The sequence below is a fragment of the Fusarium oxysporum genome, chromosome 10, assembly GCF_000149955.1.
Source record: "Fusarium oxysporum f. sp. lycopersici 4287 chromosome 10, whole genome shotgun sequence".
Classification (NCBI taxonomy): Eukaryota; Fungi; Ascomycota; class Sordariomycetes; order Hypocreales; family Nectriaceae; genus Fusarium; species Fusarium oxysporum.
Window position 1 is genome coordinate 479,517 of NC_030995.1, and position 20,846 is coordinate 500,362.

A 20,846-nucleotide genomic window follows, 5' to 3' on the forward strand; every position below is an offset into this window, starting at 1 on the left:
ACAGAAGATTCTAAACGGTTTCGATATCCTCTAGGCGAAGAGACGGAATTAACTCAACGAATCCCTGAAAGTTGCTAAGAGTCTTTCTCGCCAAGCTTAGCATCACTGAAACGCACTGGACACTGCCATCCCCATCGCTCACCATATGCCATCTAAATATACAGTGGACGCACCAAATTGCATAGGAATATATTTAACAATGGTTCCTCGGTCATTGTCCCATCTATGAAGTCTCATATTGAGTTATGGTAAAGTCAGGCTCAGAGACTGTCTGCCAGCCCACAAGAGACTTGACTGTCTCTTTGATCCGACTCTTTACTCACTTTATTGTCCTTTATGGTTCCAAGCTATAGGAAAATGATGCTTCTTTGTAACCAGCTATCGTCATTTCTTCGATTGGTCTCATGTCAAGCGCAAGTGTCCATCTCGTGCCCTTCGCAAGTACAAGCAGGTCAAGGCAATCGAAGAGCCCATAGTGTGTTTTTCGTTCATAACAAGAGTCATCCGAACCTAACTCATTGGTATTAAATTCTCTTTGGAGTCAATACTCTCCGCTCTGGTAGTTTCTCGTGTCCGAAGTGCTTCTCAGTTACTAGAGTGATAGGTGATGCACAAGGCTGACCTTCGCGAGAGGAAACTGAAGTTGATATCCCTTTCTTTACTGTCTTCTAGGCTGAATTCCTGTATATAGCTACTAATCTGATCTACTCGCACACAATTTCTTCTTGCAACTGCCGTGGTGTAGTATTTGTACAAGTATCGGTTCTCATAGGCAGACGGGGAGTTCCCTTGCTCAGCCGGACTACAAACTGTCTCTGTGGTGTACATTAAATATCTTTACGACATATAAACTGAACCAGTAAGAACTTTCATATTACTTCTTCTTGCAATTTTTATTCGCAGAACTGCTGCGACTTTACAACCAGTTGTGTCCGGTAAGCCAAGCCCACCATTAACTGTCTCGCCTCAGGCACCAGATAACAGTCGATATTTGGCGATGGTTTTCTCAGAAGCTCGTATGCTATGTACTTGTATGCGAGGATACCGAGTAGCTTAGCCTGAAATGAACTCACATGCTCAGGTTCGGCTCTATTGTTGAGTCCCTCGAGCCTCTACGTCTGATCACACAGCAAAATATCTCCTCTTTTAGAGCAACTTTATCCTCAATACAGGTCCAATCCGCAACCCCATCATTCCAAATATGAGCTTGAGACTATAAACTCAGTGGCGCATAACAGTTCGTACCTATACGTCAAGAACAAGTCGAGAGTATATGCCTGTCTTGTAGGTTTGCAGGAGCACTGGTCGAGGGATTTTGCCCAGTATCGGGCTCAAGAAGCATCTCCGGGGTTTTCAGTTAAATAAACTCCGCCTTTGTCTGTACCTTCTCCAAGATTATTATACCGGTAATACATGTGGTAAAGGTCAACCTGGATCAGTCATGAGATAGGATTTCGTATATCTCTCACCTGCATGCACCTCAGAGCCAGCCTGACGTGTGCCTACAAATGGTCTGCATGGCAAATGGAAAAGCCTCAGAGTGCACTATAATATTTATCTCATAAGTCTTTGGTCTCTGGCCTTTCTGCTCTTGCTAGTCACGTCGGTCGTACTGTAGAGGAGAGGTGACTGCATAACTTTGAGCCAAAAGAAGGACACATTTATCGCAGTGAATCGTCCACAGCTCAACTCGTGAGGACACCAAAATGCACATTAGAATCGGGAATGATCAGATGAACCACAATATCCAGACTCAGAGTGCATGACTGGAAACCGCCGCGAGATGTTGTGTCATCTCAACCCCAGGCTGACATATAGGGTAATCCACCTCTCACCGCAGCCTCGTCCGCCCATGTCAACAACTCACATCTCAACATTCAACAGAGTATCATCCGGCACAACCGGAAAGTCAATACCTTGATCGCCCCAACTACCATCCAACCACCCTCAATCTCTTCACAACCTCTCAAACACTCCCGTACTCAAGAAAACACCACAAAATGGGCTCATCAGACATCCCACCCCCCTCAGCACCACCATGGCTCGTCCCTGCATCAACAGCCTGCCTCTCCCTCGGCATAACATTCTGGCTAATCGCCTACATCCTCATGATCCGCCGCTCGCTAGCAACCCACGCGACGCCCGCACCGCTCGTCGCACTGGGTCTCAATCTAGGATGGGAAGTAGTCTACGCCTTTGGTGTATGCGAAGCACCCATTGAGACGTACGGTTTCATGCTCTGGCTGCTTCTTGACATCGTTGTTCTCTACGCTACGCTTAAAACAGCGCCTAGGTCGTTTGCCTCAAGTCCACTCATAGCGAACAATGTCGCGTTGTTGCTGTTCCTGGTTTTTGTGGCGGGTGTCGTGGGTAATGGGTTGTTTGTGTGGTGGTGGCTCAAGGAGCCGCATAGAGGCTATGGTATCAAATGGGGCAAGAATTGGAAGGGGCTTGAGGCGAGAGATACTACTGAGTTGGCATATTGGTCGGCTGGTGTGGCGCAGATGATATTCAGCGTTTCGGCGTTGGCTATGCTTCTTCAGAGAGGTCACTCTGGTGGACAGAGCTATGCAATTTGGTGAGTCTTAATTTTCCTATATGCAATTGTTGGTTCTTGCAGAGGGCGTGTCTCGATGCATGTTGTCTCGTTATCTCATCTATCATATTCATGCTCTCGGATCCCGAGAACACGTAAGATTACTGCGAATCGTGTCTCAGGTGAGGGCGGTCTGTTGAATGAGACCGCGCAAGCAATACCGACAAACTGGTTACCGGTAGGATTAACATCCACTTGTTGTCTCGTGATGACAACCCGAAAAAGCAATCTCAGAACAAACACTGCATTCAAAACTCAGCCATGCTGACATGTCGCTTCTAGGTTCTGTCGCTTCGTTGGCACCGTCATGGGTCTGCCCGTCTCTTGCGGTCTGATGTGGTGGTACTGGCCCGAGGCGCACGGCTTCGTTTTCCATCCTCTTGGTGTCTTCATCACTGGCACCTCAGTCATTTGTGATCTGGCGTACCCATTTCTGCTGGCCTACGTTCAAACCAGGGAGAAAGTCTTGCCTGATGGAAGTCTGGTAGACGGAAGACTTGAGGCTGAGACCGAGAAGAAGCAACAGTAGAAGGCGAGGCGAAGTATCAAAGCGGTATGACCGATGAGCTGTTTGGTTGGACAACACCCTGGAAGCCTCACAAACTAATGGCTGGCTGTGCAATGTAAGTTGATTAGTGAGGCATCCCGTCACGGAAACGGTAAGCCACCGGCTGAGGGGGCAACAAGACAGAAGTGAGTAATGACATGTTTGGTTTCAGATGACTTCGCCAAAGTAGCATCGAGGAATTCCTTGACATCTTGTATAAATTGTGATTTGCCCATTATACCAAGGATTACTCGCAATTAGCGATGTTCATCGTAAGCTCGAGGCCAATCCCTCGCTTTCACCTCGCGACGCGATCAAGTACCTTCAATCCCCACCACAAGGCGCATCTCACGCGCGGTATCACTTGTGACAGCCGCTCACATTGCAACATCAGATCCGGGTACCCGGAATATCTCCTCCATTATGATCAATTCAACAGGGTCATTAACCAATAAGAGAATGACGGAAGCATCTCTCAGCCGCCTTAGCTGAGATCATATCGCGTCAATCGAGCTTAGCTCTCCACAAGATCTTATTCTCCTCCTCAAGTCATAGCGGTTGAACGCAACGTGATGTGCGCCCTATGCAGCCTTTCCTTTAGCGTGACGGGGGTCGTGCCTGAAGACCTGAACGGTGGCTTTTTTTTTTGAGATGTGATAGCTCCAACGGTGTAAGCCTCGTCTAACAACCAGGTCCAACCTAGAAACACATGAATAAAGAAAAAAGCAACTACTTGTTTGCTCATCACCTGACCTCGAGACAATGTAAAGCATGTCTATATCTCCAGTTCATTATTCAAGATCCACATGTTACGCTGACATTGAGAACGGGGCTGAGGTTGAGGTGAGCTGGAGCTGGGATTGGATGCAGAACCAACAGTTGTGTTGACCAACACACCAATAGCAGAGCTGCAAGAGAAGCAAACTCGGTGAACACTTGTCTCGCGATGACCAGTTTTCTAGCAAAGAAAACTCACCGAGTTTGCGATACACCAATCGCAAGGCAATCCAACATATCGGTAACGAAAGAGAAGTCGCCAATATTCAGCGTGCACATGGCACGAGATCGCAATCAACGTGGTATCAAGTATCCGTGTCTCGGCGCATCAAGACGCCGTAATCTATGTTTGCCGTACCTCCGTACTCCGTAAAGAAGTTTGCACTCGAGCATTTCCGATGTCTAAAAACAGAGTAAGTGATTCGTCAAGACAAGACTGTTTGTCAAGATCGATATTCCGATCCAAGACATCCTCTAGACATCTGATCTCTGAATGCCAGCCTTGTCGCAGAAACGCTCAATGCACTCATTGCACCAATAGACGTAACTCTACGTCGATGCTAGAGGGACACCGTATGGTCAAGTCACATGCTCACTAGCTTGTGCGGGTGCAAGCATCATGACATGACAATAAGGGGCCAGGGTGTGCCGAATCTCCATCCATCGTGGAGAAAAAAAAAAGGTCTCAAGTGCTTGCATGTTGGTAAGACTCGCACGATAGCACGATCACGTTTTGCATAACTCTTTTTGGCCCAACGTCAATAACACCCGTCATTTTAATTCTCCGTTGCGACCGGGAGATTGATGACAGAATATCCGAGAGGGTGTGACACTTGCCCGTGCAGTGCAGAGAATGCACATAATGCCGCATTTTGTGGTATCATGGTCATGGTCTTTGCGGGCTTGACCGGTCTGTGATCATGTACGTCTTTTCACTCTTTGGGAAGCATGAAATCTCGGAGTTTGCTCGAAAAGCAACAGGGTGTGGAGCGGAGCAGAGAGCCCATGTACCATGAATAATTAAAGAAAAAGAGTGTGTAAATGTAGAACGGGTGAGGTGTATCAAGAACTGCAAGTCGACGGTTTAGGAAATAGGTGATGGAGCGACCGTTTGAAAGTATGAAACTAGAGAAGGTATGCACTTACGGAGCTTGTATGCACGTGTCATGTGCAGCGCTAATGCATCTATCCGGCACTTGGCTTTTTCCCTGGCCCCTGGCTACGATCCCTTCTGGCGTCAGCGTCAGACGTGGAGAAAATGGACTGTGGCTGCCAACCTAAAAGAAGAAGAAACCTGTCAATTGGCAAATCCCCGTGTTATAATTGTGATGCGATATCAATGATGCAATCCACCAGAGATCGGCTACTCTCCAGTGTTCAGAACTTCCTCTTGCAATGCTGGCTTGCGCTCGCGATGAGGACGACTCCAGACGCTTTGATCTTGCTCAGGCACGAACGCTACGCCCTTTTGCCACAGTTGACATCAACAAGAGTCATCATCATTATGCACCCCCTACTAACAACTTCAGACGAGACGCTTTACTAAAAGTTAATATCTCGGTCCAGGCTCATACCAACAAGGAAATCCCCTGGATAAACGGGCCTCGGATCCCTCTTGGCCAAGGTGATCATATTTTGCCTCCCTCCAACAGTTGCAAATCAATGACCGTCACATATGTACAGACAGACACACAATTGAGGGGACCAAGGCATTACCTGCACCTCGGTTCATCGGATGCGGGTGCTGTCTGTCGATACATGGATGCATCACCACGGCTCCAATAGAGCAGGTGTGCCAGCAGCCCTGCCACGCTGCATGCTGCATGCTGCATGTTGGCACTGCGTCGCAATTGGACTCTCCATACTCCATACCGGTGAGCCTTGTTGTGGGGTAGATGGCCTCATGGCGGTACTTTCGGGGCTTTCAGGCGCAGCAACTTCACTTTCAATCTCGGCGGCTTTTGTATGTATGTACGATCCTGGGGCATTCACAATTGGCCCAGGTATTCCCGTCGACCCTGCAGTCCCTCAAAGCCAACGTATGATGGTGTTGGTGTTGAAGTGGTCGCAGTCGCAACCACAAATCAATCTGCATGCTGAAATGTCCCCCCCTCGAAATCCTCCAAGGCAGCGAGATACCGTTTATTCGGAACGTAATGCCTCTTCTCGGAAGATCATCCCACGCCTGAGCCAAGGTTGGAATCATCAGATGTCGTGGGGTCCAGAGCACGTGGGAAGATTGAGTTGACCTCTATCGCCCAGACAAAGGCTATCAACATAATGATTAGGGTGATAACATGACGAGATAGCATCCGAGATGGTTTCAGAGTGTAATAGCAACCATGATGGCCTTACCTTGTATTGACCCGATGCGTATCATGATGTTGGTGTCAATCTCCGTCCTCCGTTCCCGATACCCCGCCATCCTTGCTCACTGTAGAGGTTTTGACGTGATGACACCCACCGAATGCGGGATTCGGGTTCGGATCACAAGCATCGGCGGCTGTTAAATGCTCTTTTCAGCCAGGGCCAAACGAGAAAAGACAAAAAGACCAAGACCTGAAGAAATCACCATTTGATCGGTGAGAAGGGCATCCCTAGCTCATCACACTGACCGGTTTGGATCCTGGCCGCATGTGAAGAAATGACGCTGCATGACATGCATCGAGTCCTCCGAATACAGTCACTTTTTTCAATGCCAAGTTTCATCCCAACTCGTTCTTCTTTCTTGTTTTAATCTCGCGCAACCCTTTTTAGGAAGGGACCTTTTTTTTTTCTCTTCTCTTTCTTCCGTAATTCGTATGTACCGACCGTTGAGCCATGGATTGTGAAACGGTGGGTGGGTGATAAAGAGGCGCGCGAGAGTTGAGAAGGTCGGAAGAAGGGGACCTTTCGGAATTGACGACCCTTATGATTGATAAGAATTAGATTGGCCATGTGGGGTCCTTGCGAGCACCTTTAATTCTCTCATTTACGTGGGTAGTAGGTAGTGCAGGGTGAATCATGCGACGACAGACAAGGGCCAAGGTTTGCGTGATGATTTACAGTGCAGCGCTGTTATCATGGGTGCCCGTCCCAGCTATCCGGTCTAGGTAGGTGAGTAAGAAAAAGCTTGATAGCGATGATCCAGAAACCAGTGAATGCCAGCCACATCTCCGGTTTACAAGATTCTTGTTTCCCAAACTCAGCTTCAGCCTCATCTTATCAAAAGTCGTGATAATGAACCCCCATGCCGTGACGGTCTGTCTCAAGGGATCTCCCACGTACCCCACGTCGCGGAGCTGTCAAAGATCGGTCTCCGTTTTTGGACATTCTCATGACCTTGACGGGGTCCTTCGTACGTGGTGTTTACTTGCGCGAAGCGAACGCGACGTGGCAGACAAACCGAAGCTCGGGGATTGAGTGCGAGACTCGGATTGGCTGAGGCTTCTCGAATGAAAAGAGAATAAAAAAGTCGGGGCGAGCAACACGTGCGGCTGTTTTGCCATATCCCGTTATCCAGGCTTTGCAGGATTCAACTGCCTTGCCCGTACATGCAGGGAGGTCCAAGGTCTAGAATGCACAAGAGATATCGGTAGATGTTGGTGACGAGTACGTTGGCTGCACGTTTGAAGCTCCTGCAAGCGGTGAATGGCAAACTAACCGCGCTTTGGCCCACGATGCTGTTCCTCGTCATCGTTTAGGGGATAGATATCATATTTACAACCTTGCTCTGCGACTTCAACCCACGATGTCGAGGACACATGACGGCATGACATGTACACGCCCTCTAGTCAAGTTCGCCGACGAACCGTTTAGAGTATTTCGTGTGGAAACCACTAAACATAGGCGGGCTGCTAGTCTGAACTCTGATACCAACGGCCGGTGACGCCTCGTGCAGAAGCGAAAACCAACATTCCCTCCACTACGGGAACCATAAAAACTGATTCCCGTTGAGAAAAGAGACAACTAACGTCTCAATGGCGTAACTTGCGCTAAGAGACACTAAAAAGCAAAGCGTGAAGACCGTGCAAACATCTCAGCAAAATGTGATATCTTGACGAATAGTTGCACGATGACTTTGGCTGTGAGGCTTCTGGAAAATGGCTGCCAAGGCAAAGTACATAAAGCAGGTAGAGTGGGCTTGACTCAGCAGACCAAATTGAGACTCCCGTCGGCACGATGCGGTAGCGCCAACGCGTCAAGAAGCCAACGACATCAAACTAGCGGACGAAAGGTAAGGTCCAGGGGAAAAGAGATGGTGGGAGGCAAGAAGCGTAAAACGTGGGGATTGAGAGAGAGACAGAGAAAGAAAAGAGAAAAGTGATACAGATCCAATGCAATGTGATGGCTGATTATTCAGCATCACAGCACTTTTGTATCCTGAGAGTATCTCATTTATATGGATCTGCTTGGCTAGATGTCGCTGTCGCACACACGCTGATGGATGGATCCCCCGTTCGGTAGATGTATCCAAAGGCGCGCAAATCACGAAATCGCACTAAGTTATCTCCTCTGACCGAAACCAAACATTCCCATCCCATCCTATCCTATCCCACGGCTTTTGTCATCTCCCATCACAGATGCCTATCCTATTACAATAGAGACATGCCACACTCATCATCACAGAGAAATTCTAGAGATATATCGAAGGCGTATCAGCGCGGGTATCTTCAGCCTCGTGATTCAGAATGTCACTCGGCATATCGTATCGTGAACAGAGAGCGGCCCGTAGCGGGATGGGTCCCAACTAATACCGTAATCTCTTGTATCTTTGTAATTTTTTCCCTGATTCAGTATAGAACTTCCCAGTTTTTCTGCTGTTTGCTTTTTCTCGTTCCAATCAATTAATCTAACGCATTCCAATGCCAAAATGGCTGATCTACGAAACGGTATTGTTTGGTATCCACTGCCTGACTGGTAATGCTTCGCCGTCTTCGGTAGATCAAAATCATCAAGTTATACGAGTCCAACAAGTTTAGTAACAAGCAATATTCTAGTATTTCATTTCCTGCGCCTAACAATATGCAACTATCTTGGGTAGTCTCAGCTGTGATCAGTAGTAAAGATAGGTTTGGTAAAGCAACGAAAGCCCCCCATGCCATGCCATGCGCGGCAATGTCGGGAAGGACTAAACAATAATAAAAAAACGCCCATGCCATCGAGTATAAAGAAGGTGTAGTAGAAAATGGTTTCCAATCCAATCCCTTAAAACCCCTCCCAAGTGATATCTTTGATTCCCATAAATGCCCATTTCCATGCATGCACCAGTTAGTCCAACAAGGTAGTTGTAGTTGAGTTTTAAAAAATAAGCGCGCCAAAAATAAAAAATAGTAGTCAAGACTCCTTCTCGTGCCAGATGTGGTTGGGCGTTCTTCTCTCGAGGAATCAGTCCAAGAGGTGTTGCTTCATAATAGGCTGCTCTGATAACAGTCATAAGACCTTTCATGCAGATAATCATTGGAGTAGCGCCCGAGGCTGGTGGTGTGGCGTCCAATGTCGAGATGAGGTCCGACTTGATGGGTGAAAGTGCTTGTGCATGGCATCGACTGTAGAGCTCTGATGGCCTGAGCTCTCCCCTGTCGGTGGCGAAAAGATGCACATTGCAGGTGTCTGAGCACTTTCCTCAGTGGCCCCCATCCCCAAGCTTTCTCTCCTCGAGAGCTGGTCCCGGGCTGTCGATCGGACGCCATCCCCCCCAAAAAGGTACCAAAGCTTCTCCATGCTTGTAAACGCCTCTTGCGAGTCAAGAGAGGGAGAAAGTATCCCCCATCCCACATCGGCCAAAAGAACAGGTTTGCACCCAAAGAGCCGAATTCTTTTCCTTCCAGATAATAAAATGATAATAAAAATGATGAACCAAATGCTTTCCTGCGCCTTTCCAAGGTATCGATAAACTGTACTTTTTTCTGTGTTTTTTGGTTGTTCGATGCTGTATTTCGTTGATTCATATGTCCACCTCCAAGTCCACGGTTCCCAAGTGGGGGGTGTCATGTCTCACTTGAGTCGACCACCTGGTAAAGCACATCGCTTGGCTTGATGAACTTGCAGACGTCGACTGTTCGCTTCGATGGAGGGATATCTCGGCACCGCCGGCGAGAGAGAGACGAATGAGGTTGTATCCTGTTGTTTCAACTCATCCGGGAGGTCGGGTTTCGTATGTGTATGAATGTGTGTATGCGTATGCGGGGATGGATAGATAGGTGAAGAGTGCCGCCTTATTGGACGTTGGAGTGGCAGATCGGTTGGCGACATATCGAGGACTCGACCTGCGAGACGGATCGCTCGTTTTCATTGCGCACGAACTTGAGGAGAGTAGGACAAGCGTGACTCGGGACGTTGAATCAGTTTCGCCCATGGGTGATTACTGGGTTGTTGTCGTTCGCGGCAGGCAGCTAGAGAATTAATTAGTACGTGTTCATGCATCAAAAGTTGGCGGTCGGTGGAGAGCATAGAAAGACATACCACAAATGTCGTCACCCCTGTGGAGATATGTTAGTGAATGTCCATGTATGTTGTGGATATGTTTATGTTGACTCACCAGTACTGCTTGCTCACGATGGTGGGCGGACACCGACGTTCTGTCTCGATATACTTGGGACACCATGATTCTACCAAATGGTAGTGGTGTTGGCAGCTAAGTTCCTTCTATAAAATGGATTAGTATTTATCTTCCATATGACCATTCACCATCATGGTGATGTGATGATATGATGTTGTATGTTCTGACTTACATAGATGTAGTTGCACATTATGACAAACCCGACCAAGTTGTATCGACTCTAAAAAATCGTGGACCAAGGTATAACAAGTATGTGAGTCGATCGGTCCAAGATGAAGATGGCCAGGTCCCGTCGTTATATATACAAGGACAATAGTAGTAAACCCGCCGAACTCTATATCAACAAGTGAGGGCAAGTAGTAGGTAGCGTTCAAGGATGCTGTTGATGTTGGGTAGCAATGACGGGCGACAAGGTTCCTGCTGAGACGGACTACGGTACGATAACACGCTGCAACGTTTTGGTCGAATTGGAATGGCCTCGAGGGGAACAAAGAAGTATTTAAAGACAGAGACAAGATGGACCCAAAGCGACGATACAGAGGCTAAAGAATCCCTACGGACGGGGCTCAAAAGGAAAAAGGTTGTTTATTATAACTTCGACAAGAGAAAAGGGCCCTTCCATAGGTAACCCCTGCCATAGCAGAGCAGCAGAGCGAGCACACCCTCTCTGTACGTACACAGAAGGGGGCGTGTTCTCCTGCTAAAAGTTTAGATGGTGGCACTTCCATCTCTCTCCGAAAACAAGGGAAGGGGGGGTTAGGTGTCTGGGGTTTTTTTTGCGAGCTGAAGAGCAGGAGGGAGTGAAAAAGGGTGTGTGCGGATAGAGTTGCAATGATTTGCGCATGTGTATGCATATATCGAGAGTGACCCGTTTACTGGGATCAACTGTTTTAATCTAAGGCGAAGCTATCCTCCACCTGGTAAAAAAGTCCCCCAAGAATAAAGGCCACTGTCTGTCTAATGTTAGTACGTATGGGTGAAACACACAGACCAATCTGCGAGCCCTCACGTCTTCGGCGTCGGCGAAGTGAGGATGAGTTTTGTTTTGCAATTTATTTTACGGAGGGAAAAAAAAGGAAGACCCTGAAAATGAATGTTGGATGGGGATGACTCACCGAGAGTTGGCCGAGGCACAGGCAAGACAACGGTCGATGCTATTTCCAAATGACATTTCTCGTTACAAATGAATAAACGATAGAGTAGAAATCATTGTCGCACATGCCGAAACAGCACTGACTGGGGGATCTAAACTTGGACCCTTCCATTAAACTCCACCATAATATTCCAGAACCACCAATACCGCCGGCAATCCCCTTCCCCTCACGATGATGTTACAGTACGTCCATCCATACATATCCATTTTGTATCAGGTAACAGCACATACAACCTCACATAAGTCAAGATGCTTGCTCGCTATGCCTTACCTCATGGATTAGGTACTCACCGCAATACTCTGCCACAGCACAGCATTTCTCTAGAGTCACTGTCTCCAAGGCGGAGCCGCAGTCTAGCCTTCAGGGTGCTGCGATCCACAATTTGAATCAGAGCTGTCTCTCTCTGCCCGCCAGACCGCGCCCTCTGCTCTGCTGCTCGAAATATTTCGTGACGGTGAGCAGAACAAAAGGTCTTGGACCCTTGAAAGGAAAACGAACGTCCCGCCTTGCATTAATTTTTTTTCTACTCCACCGCGAGGGGAGCACCTCAGCAACGATGACCGCCTCCAAGAGCCGAAGCAACTACATCTATTCGACTCTCACCGTTTTATCTGATTGAGAGTTGCATCACCCGAGCAGACACGGGCCGTCGGGCACGTGGAAGCCTCCCTCCATGAGCCAACCCCTTCGTGTGATCAGCATGTTGTACTGCCTATAGCGGGATGCAACACGACCGTTTTGAGGGGTCGAGACCTCTCTGACATTGCTTCTTTCGATAGACCAAGTCGACTTTTACTAGTCATGACATGCCAATTAAGGAGACTCGTCATTATTCGGACATCCCTTGATTGACCAGTCATCAAGGTAGGTAGGTAGGACGCTGTTTTGACTGGCTGCAACAATGCTGGTCTGGCTGAATCAATAATAGAAACAAGGTCTATCTGATAAAGGGCCTGCCTGCCCGCCTGTCTGCGTCAATGCACATCACATCAACGTGGAAAAGATTTTCTTGTGCTGCATTGCTTGCAGGTCAGGTTAGTCTGGTCTGGTGCGGTACGGTGCACGGCCATGTTTTGTGTAATCGCTGTCTATGCTACTGAGCGAGGGGAATTGATTAATTAATTACAGCAAATATGGATGACAGCAGAGCGAGAGTGATAAACCTGTCTGACCCACTACCGACGTCTCAGTCCGTTCTAGACGTGCCCTGTCCGTAAAGTTCCATTGGGCTTGAGATTCATATCCATGAGGGACACTGGACGCTTGGACGTTGACGCCATTCTCTGCTGGGCTGGGCTTTCGTATGGCCCCTAGCAGATTTTAGAAGGGCTCAAGTACCGTTTTGATTGACACACATGTCCACTGCCGGGTATCACCATTCGGAGAATGACCTCGTTTCGTTGCCCAAAACGACAGAAAAACAAGGCTGTCTGGGTCATATGGACTGAGCTTAGATTCCTACCTACATATGACCCCATACACGACAGCATCGTGCATGGAATTAGCATTTTAGCACGCATATTTTGGCGCTCTGCTCCACTGCACACGTGGGCGCAATGCCGGTAGCGGTATGTCCTGTATTATCCTGTCCTGTGCTGCTGTCGGCTTGTCACCCAGCCGAAACGTATCCGCTACCGAGAGTTTGATGAGATATTCCATAGCATTTACAGGGCTCGTAGTGGTGCAAGACCCCTATAAGCTTGTGATGCTGTTATCTAGGCGCACCTCAGCCTAGGTACACATTCACGTTCGCACGCACATTCACGAGTACCGATATCTTGTCGTCGCCAACTCATTCAACTACTGCACAATCTTTAAGCCTTTCACCCGCTGCCTCCACGTGAGTTTTTCTACTTTCCTAAAGAGGAACCGGTCAACAAGTTTCGACATGGCTATGCACAAGTTTGAGCCAGGCCTCGCTGCAGGCCTACGCTGTCAAGCATGAGAATCCCACCAATTGTCGCTAAACGAGCACTCATCCTTGCGACCTTCTACAGGGGGTGTTTTGGTTCTGTTCTGTTTATGTCAACGCTCATATTACTATTTATCTCGATTCTCTTCATATGAGTTTTTCTTGATTCATGACACACCCAAACCCAGACCAGGCCAGGTTTCAAAAGGAGAAACAAAGCACATACACACTCTTGCGATGCGTCATGGTCAAGACTAACTTAGCGAAAAGCCTTCCGCTTCTGAAAGGCGTCTTCTGGAATACATAATTTCCACAATCTCCACAGTCGATCCGACGCCGTCTCTTGGTTGATACCACACCGCTATCCAATCAGCCCTGCAAATCCAGATTTTCGTGCTCTCCATGGCAAATTATCTGCCAAGGGGGACTGACGGGTGAGTCCTCTTAGCCTCTACCGACTGGCTGGACGACTTCGCCCGGGACCTAGGAAATGCCCCCCGAGCAAGCCAGACATGTCATGCTAGTTTCTGTGGTCTCTCCACACATGGCCATGTCCAGCTGTAGCCTGTGTTTCTAGTGCTCCGAGACTATCATCGTCTACTCCGTGAGAAGAAAAAGCTCCTCCTTGCTCAAACGCATTCAATCTTATCTAGACGATACTATTCATACTATCGCCAAATTTTCTTCGCACTCGGGCTCGCTATTTGGTCAGTGAACTCCCCTGCCTCTGACGCCAAGTTCACCCTAGCCTAGAGAACCTGGCCTCTGTTGCAGCCATCAACTCTGCCAAGCCATAATGCCCCTCTTCACAGGGGCTTGTCCAATCAGGTCGGTCCCAGCTTTCTTCTTTGGCGTTCCCAGGACGCGGGCTCGGGCCTCGGGATGTTCTGCTTCTGGTGGGTGTCACAGCCCCAATCCCAGCCAAGTTCCAGGGCAAGAAGCCGGCTCTTCTGACTCTCTCACTGCTGTGAGAGACTCCCCTTCGTCAATGCGAATGTTTCTCATGCAAGGGTGACGACAGTCGGTATTCACTTCAGCTGTCAACTTACCCGAGCTACAGAAACACTTTGACATGTCTGTCTCACTTCTTACATGAACTGCTAAAGTCTGACAAACAAAACAGCCGTTGAGAAATGTAAAGCTTAAACGAGACAGAGTTTACTGACACCTATCAGGCTGGGCATGGGCCTGCAGGACGCCATCTTGAAGATCAAACTCACGGAGCGCTGCAGCCTCTGTGGGGAGAACTGTACCGTAGCATAGTTACAGAAGCCATGTCCGTCCTTCTGTAACACTCTGAGGACCTCTGCGGTCATGTCTCGGAGCTATCTCTTTAACGAGGTCCTTCAGGTGAAGTCCGCCACGTTCAATCCTGATCCTTCAGCCTGGAGATGAACAGGGCTTCAAATCCACTCTTGTCAGACCAGGATCGTGCGGATCTCTCGTTCTTCGTCATCACCTGTCCTGTTGCTGGTCTGAGCTGGTTACCAAGAGAAAGGTTTTCCCTTCCCTTTCCATTCCTCCGGGCAGATCATGTAATCCCGCCTCTGCCGGGAAATCACACAGAGTGGAACTCGTTCGCCCTGAGTCAAATCGACTGACTGGTTACCGAGCGCCTGGGTACGGACGATGAGACAACAAACGAGAGAACATCAGTCATTCCATCAGTGACAGAAAAAAAGGGGAGATTTGTCTCAGCCGGATTTGCCCCGGCGTAGTCGGGCCAGACACAACAAGACACTCGTAACTTGCTAGTGCCTGGATAATTGCTCATGCAATAACCAGATACGAAGGCGAATCTTGCTTCAACAACATTTCACAGAAGAGGTGTGTGGATTTGTTACTCAGCAAACACTAATGTAAATGATGCAGACCGCTCTTTGGCAGCTGTACGATGTCAACAACGCATGCATTATGCATATGGGGACAATGCAGGTCTTGACAGTCTCGAACTTGGAGGCCTTTTCGCATCACGAAAACTTCGACATCTCGAACTCGATGAAGAAGAAGAAAAATCTTTACGCGGAAACCGCCAGGGCCGCTTCAAGCGCTGACGGGTAGAAATGCAAGGCACCACCTGTCAACCCCAGACTTGGCACGTTACTTAACAAGGAGTCCGTGGCTTTTCTGTTCTCTGCGGAATCGTCCCCGCTACACTGGCGGAACTACCAAGAGGTGAGCTTGGTCGCTAAACTCACCGGTTTTACTAGTCGCCGCCAAGTGCACATGAGTTGCAGAAGTGCTTTATGATGGTTGCTTTGCGGGCGGCTTCTGGACCGTGCCGGGTGATAAAGAATCTAGGCATCATGCGATTCTTTATTGAAGGTTTTGTTTCTCATCGGTATTTGATGATCGTATTCGGGGTGAGTTTAGAGAGAGCTTAGGAGATCTGGAAGAGCCGGAACTGCGAATATCCTACATCGGATACATACATGGAAGAGTCACTAGGATTATTCTTTGATGAAGTGACTCCGGCGCCTTGCGAAGGACAGGGAATTGACCATGCTATGACTTCCTTCCGATGAGACCGACGCCTTTACCGTTCACGCCCTATATGATCGGCCTACAACGTATCAACATATCATGATAAGCAGATCTCGCCCAGGAACTCGTCATGGTGATTCTGGCGTGAGCATCCATGCATTACAGCAAGGTACAGTTACCAGTAACCTGGTTAATCATGACTCCTCAAGGATGATCGCGAAGGGAGCGATATTTGCGATGCAACATAGGCAATAGAGGGAAGTGAACAGAGTGTCTATGTACCAGAGACTGTTTCAGGGCATCTAGAACAGTTCCTCCACCCATGTCGCTCGGCAAATTCCTCATCAGAGGCACAAAAGTATACATCTCGGCCGAGGGAGGATAAAAAGCAACACAGATGAACACAAGTTGGCCTATCGTAGATTGATTGTCCCCCATGTCATGATGGAATCCTTGTCTCGCACCAAGTCTGCGGAACCGTCCTGCTGGAAATTGGCGAGATGACGCAGAATGTAAAACCGCATGGTCCTGATCGTGGTCTTTGCCATCAAGAGACACCTAGATTCTTCTCCCTGTGAGACAAAAAACGTGCTCTCTTTCAGGGCCTATGCTCAAAATATGACAGGGGTGTGTTGAACGCAAAAAGGGAGGACAAGATGGGGATCCTGACATTTCTGTCGCACATGCCACTTCAGGAAAAGAAGGGTCCAGAATGCTGTGAGATATTTTCACTTTGGAAGAGGGATTGAGTTGAGTTGGGCATCAAGATCTCCAGAGGTATATCCACTGCTAAATCCCAAGGCAATGGACATCTGTGGGACTTGGCCTGGATCGAAAAGAGTTTACCCATTACCAAGCCGTTGGGTGAAAGCTTAATTTCATTCGTTCTATTACCGTGATGTTATTAATTATTTCTTTGCCCTTGCGTTTCACGAGATTTGTTGCTCGGCTTGGCTTGAGTCGCTTGACTAAGTCACTAAGAGAGAGAGCCGGCGTGATGTGGGATGGCTCGCGGCTGTGCCGTTCTCGGCGTCGGGGTCTAGGAACGTTCCGTGTAGCGAAAATGCGTCCCTTGCTTATGAAGACTTCCAATGGGGTTTGATATCGAGGGTACGGCCTACGGATGGATGCACAGCTACGCAGGTAACAGAGTAGACCTGCAGTGGAGAAATATCCCGTGATGACGACTCAGTGGGGGGCGTGTATCTGTTACAGCTCAGGTCAGTCTATTATTTGCCGGCGGAAGGATTCATTCATTCATTCGCCGTCTGTCCACTTGTCAGATTCGATAGGGACGGAAAGCCAGGAGTAGAAGGTTTTAGGTTAAGTTATACTACTTACGTGCATGGAAATGAATGCACGTCTTGATAAGTGCATCTCGGGTCAGATGTTCCGAGGATGGCTTGGGTAGTGTCGTGAGAATCATACCTCTTTTTGGAGTGGGATAAACATCGTGAACGGTAAGTCTCTGGGCCAATAACGCGTTAAAGTCATAGCGCTCTTTCACTGGCGTGAGGTGAGGTGAGGTGAGTTGAGTTCAGATTCATAGACGGCCTTCTCGTACTTGTACCCCTGTCACATCGTGCAGGTTGGCGATCAAACCTTCCAAGGATGGTAACGGCATTCCTATTCCATCTCAACCATTTGCTTTGCTATGTATATGCACACACTGTCATAGCGATGTCGATTATCGACCACAGAACAAGGCCTGTTTCATCGCTCGTTAATTGGAGGCGTCACCAAGACACGGGTTGAGAGGGAGAGTCGAGTCGTAAACTCAAAATAGACAGGGTGTGTACTGTTAGAGTTTGCAGGGGACACTCAAACGGGTATTACTGGCGATACTACGGAGTACTGGGCGTAGCGTCGGCACATCCCTCACCCAAACACCTGTCTCCAAGGAGCCTTCTAGAGCTTCGGTTCCAATCATATACCGCTGAGGACCTCTGTGGCATTGTGTCGGATGCATCGTTGGCTTCCCCTAGCGGGCGCGTTTGATGCCGGCAGACTCGAGGACCTCGTGTGTTCCACTGGGTACAGTAGCCAGCTGCCCTGGCCCTGCCAGGCCCTGCCAGGCCTTGCGATAGTTGCAGTTACAGTTACTCTAGTTAAACGAGACGTGGGGAGGGTTGCAATTGCGAGGTTCGGTCATATGCGAGGCTTTGATGAGAGTCAGTCCCTCTTGTTGTCTCTTTTCTCGTCGCGATGCGGATCGCCAATGAAAGACTTCGGAGGCCACGCCGCGCGGGAATAGAGGCTAGTAGCTAGGGATTTTCAGGGCCCTGAGGATCAAATTCCTGTCTGGGAAATCCGAAGATGAGCGGCATATGATTCACGCTGTTCCAGATCTCTGGGTCAGTTGGGCATGAATTGGGCTTCAAGTTCGACGATGAAAAGATTGCCACCTTGAGAAAATGGGAATTGTTGGGTAGAATAGAGGATTTTGATGGGAGACGATGAAAGCTTGATGTTTTGTGAATGTGCTTGTGAAGTTTCTGTGTCATTGCCCCTGAATTCGTAGAGTTGAAGCTTGGTATGCTCGTAAGCCTCCTTACCGACTCTCGACGCTTGGTGATGTGAGCTTGTCTCTGTGAAAACGATGGTATGTATTAGTGAATTGCTTCTTGAGGCCTCCTCCATCTTCAAACAGAACAGTTGAAGCCCCTATACCGATACTGCATCCATCCCCAGCCCAGTTCCCTACCCAACTCGTGCTCTCTCCTCAGGTCACTGCCCCCTATGAATCTATCAAAGGCTCTATCTCACTCCGCAACTCAACCAGATGCTTCGCCAAAGCCTCCTCGCGATCCCGAAACGCCTGAAAAGACACATCCACAACTCCCGCAAACACAGACGCTGCGTTCCCAGCCCCTGACCACCGCGCCGTCGAACCTCTCAGACGAGATAAGAACTCCTCTGCTAGCTGGATCGTGAGAGACATCTGCAGAAATGGAGACGACTCTACAGCGAAGGATCCTACCGTCACGGCGGGTAGTTTCCAGAAGCTGAAGGTCGTACCTGTGTCTGTCTGTGTTGCTAGCTCTGTGTGTACGAGGCTGAAGACTCGTTGATACATGTCGAGCAGACGCACGTATGTTGACAAGATGAACATGACATTGCCGGGATCACTTCCATCAATGGTAGAGTGATGTATCTTACTCCCATCATTGTTGGATGGTGGTTTTTCAAGAATATCAGCAACACGTCGCGTGAGCTTGAACATATCCTCGATGGGAAACCCCTGACTTCTAAACCTCTCATCAACAGGACGACCCATCAGCGGTCCATCCTGGGGAGAAGGCAAAGCGGACGCTAGGTCCAGCAGCCGGGCGTTTATGTCAGACAACTGCGCCATCCAGTGAATCGGGGGAACCTCGTGCTGCTGCAGCGGCGACAAGTCAGCGTCGTGGCGGAGCGTGATCTGTCTGGGCCTAGGTATATTCCTCCTCTGCTGCTGCTTCGACTGCGTGCGTGGCGCGCGCTTGTCAGAGGTGCTGCTGTGCTCAGGTGCACAGCTCAGGGGCACGACGTGCTGCTGGTGATAAGAGTGTTCAGGTGGCTGCTGGTGCTGGTGCTGGTAGAGAGGTGCAGGTTCCCAAAACACAGGACGAGTTCCGGGGAACTCAGAGTGAGATAAATACTGAGGATTTGTGAAGAAGGCGAGCTGTTGGTCGAATGTGAAGGCAAAGTCGGTGCTGTCGACTACGGGATCGGGTGAGACAGGGACAGGGACGGAGACGGGGAGGATATGACTCTTAGACGTCAGGCTGAGGCTGTTGTCTGTGTCCGTGTGTGTATGGGTATGAGTATTGGTATTGTTATTGGGTATTATTGACACCGTTGCTTCTCCTTGACTCGGCTGTGAGTCGGTTGCATCCAAGACAGAAGAAATAAGAGGGTGATAAAGCAGCAGGAGGGAGGGCACGTACCCGTGTCGGGTGAGACAAGACTCGGATCCTCCTGACTATCTGTCCGTCGTCGTTTCGGCGAGCGGCGTCCACTCGAAGTAGCAGTAAGAGAAGAGGTCGTCCCGTTATTAACAAACTGTTGCTGTTGCTGCTGCTGACTCTCCGCAAGCTGCTGCTGCTGGTTCTTCCTATACCGTAGCGACGGACTAGACTTGCACTCCGTCTTGAGTCTGACGCACCGCTCGCACGCCTCGTCGTTATATCGTTTGCAGCTGAGTTTCTGCGCGTGACAGCGATCACAAGCCTTCCGATGGACCGTCTCTGCCATGACATCAACTTTTTTTCGAAAGGACATAGAAGAAATAAGGAGAACAAAGATGGGCGGTTTATAGAAAGAAGGGAGAGAAGAATTGAGTGATGCTGTATTTTGTTTTTGGTGGCACAGTAACAGTTTCTCTCACACTTTGTGAACTAGGAGGAGGAGATGGGAGGAAAAGAGGCTCATGCATGGACTCGCCTACGGAGCGTGTCGTGCTGCATCGAGGATCCTGTATCTTTTGCCAGTGAGGCGGTTCCGATGCTGTCGGTATCCTCGTCGTGAGACCTTGTCAGGGGTATCCGATCCAATGGATCGGCGTCGACGAGCAAGATGAGGCATATGAGAATCTGCTATGTATGTCTCGATGCCATATCTTGAGATATCATCAAGTGTAAGATACTGAATTCATTACTATGATTCAAGCTGCCATATCAACTCAGAATCAATTCCATTCCCCATGATCATTCAAGTCTCTCATCAATCTCAACAAGCGGTGGCGTCTCTTCCCTTCTCTCCAATGCATCACAACAGCACGTCTTGTGCTCCTCGACCATGTGGTGTAACACGAGGCACGCCTTTCCCTGCTAGCCCTGTCCTTACAGAAAGCC

General features: G+C 48.9%; 6 protein-coding genes across 6 annotated transcripts; 3 read left to right on the forward strand and 3 right to left on the reverse strand.

Annotated features, from left to right (window-relative positions):
- The first annotated feature begins 1,844 nt into the window (after positions 1–1,844).
- FOXG_13749 (uncharacterized protein) lies at positions 1,845–5,029 on the forward strand. The gene is made up of 2 exons (XM_018393749.1): positions 1,845–2,578; positions 2,879–5,029. Exons 1-2 carry the CDS (start codon positions 2,001–2,003, stop codon positions 3,123–3,125), a joined length of 825 nt encoding a protein of 274 aa, XP_018253070.1. The 5' UTR covers positions 1,845–2,000; the 3' UTR covers positions 3,126–5,029.
- Positions 5,030–5,373: 344 nt separating this feature from the next.
- On the forward strand, positions 5,374–6,770 carry FOXG_21247 (uncharacterized protein). Its single transcript, XM_018401555.1, has 2 exons — positions 5,374–5,544; positions 5,604–6,770. Exon 2 carries the CDS (start codon positions 5,656–5,658, stop codon positions 6,166–6,168), a length of 513 nt encoding a protein of 170 aa, XP_018253071.1. The 5' UTR covers positions 5,374–5,544; positions 5,604–5,655; the 3' UTR covers positions 6,169–6,770.
- Positions 6,771–9,307: 2,537 nt separating this feature from the next.
- Positions 9,308–9,850, reverse strand: FOXG_21248 (uncharacterized protein; the record flags this gene model as incomplete). Its single annotated transcript, XM_018401556.1, has 1 exon — positions 9,308–9,850. One exon carries the CDS (start codon positions 9,848–9,850, stop codon positions 9,308–9,310), a length of 543 nt encoding a protein of 180 aa, XP_018253072.1.
- A 340-nt stretch (positions 9,851–10,190) lies between these two features.
- On the reverse strand, positions 10,191–10,651 carry FOXG_13750 (uncharacterized protein; the record flags this gene model as incomplete). The annotated part of the gene is made up of 4 exons (XM_018393750.1): positions 10,191–10,294; positions 10,365–10,381; positions 10,441–10,547; positions 10,634–10,651. The coding sequence occupies 4 exons, from the start codon at positions 10,649–10,651 to the stop codon at positions 10,191–10,193; spliced, it is 246 nt and encodes an 81-aa protein (XP_018253073.1).
- A 4,805-nt stretch (positions 10,652–15,456) lies between these two features.
- Positions 15,457–15,588, forward strand: FOXG_21249 (uncharacterized protein; the record flags this gene model as incomplete). Its single annotated transcript, XM_018401557.1, has 1 exon — positions 15,457–15,588. The coding sequence occupies one exon, from the start codon at positions 15,457–15,459 to the stop codon at positions 15,586–15,588; it is 132 nt and encodes a 43-aa protein (XP_018253074.1).
- A 3,049-nt stretch (positions 15,589–18,637) lies between these two features.
- FOXG_13751 (uncharacterized protein) lies at positions 18,638–20,464 on the reverse strand. The gene is made up of 2 exons (XM_018393751.1): positions 19,941–20,464; positions 18,638–19,791 (listed from the first exon to the last, which is right to left on the reverse strand). The coding sequence occupies exons 1-2, from the start codon at positions 20,272–20,274 to the stop codon at positions 18,749–18,751; spliced, it is 1,377 nt and encodes a 458-aa protein (XP_018253075.1). The 5' UTR covers positions 20,275–20,464; the 3' UTR covers positions 18,638–18,748.
- Between the last annotated feature and the right edge of the window lie 382 nt (positions 20,465–20,846).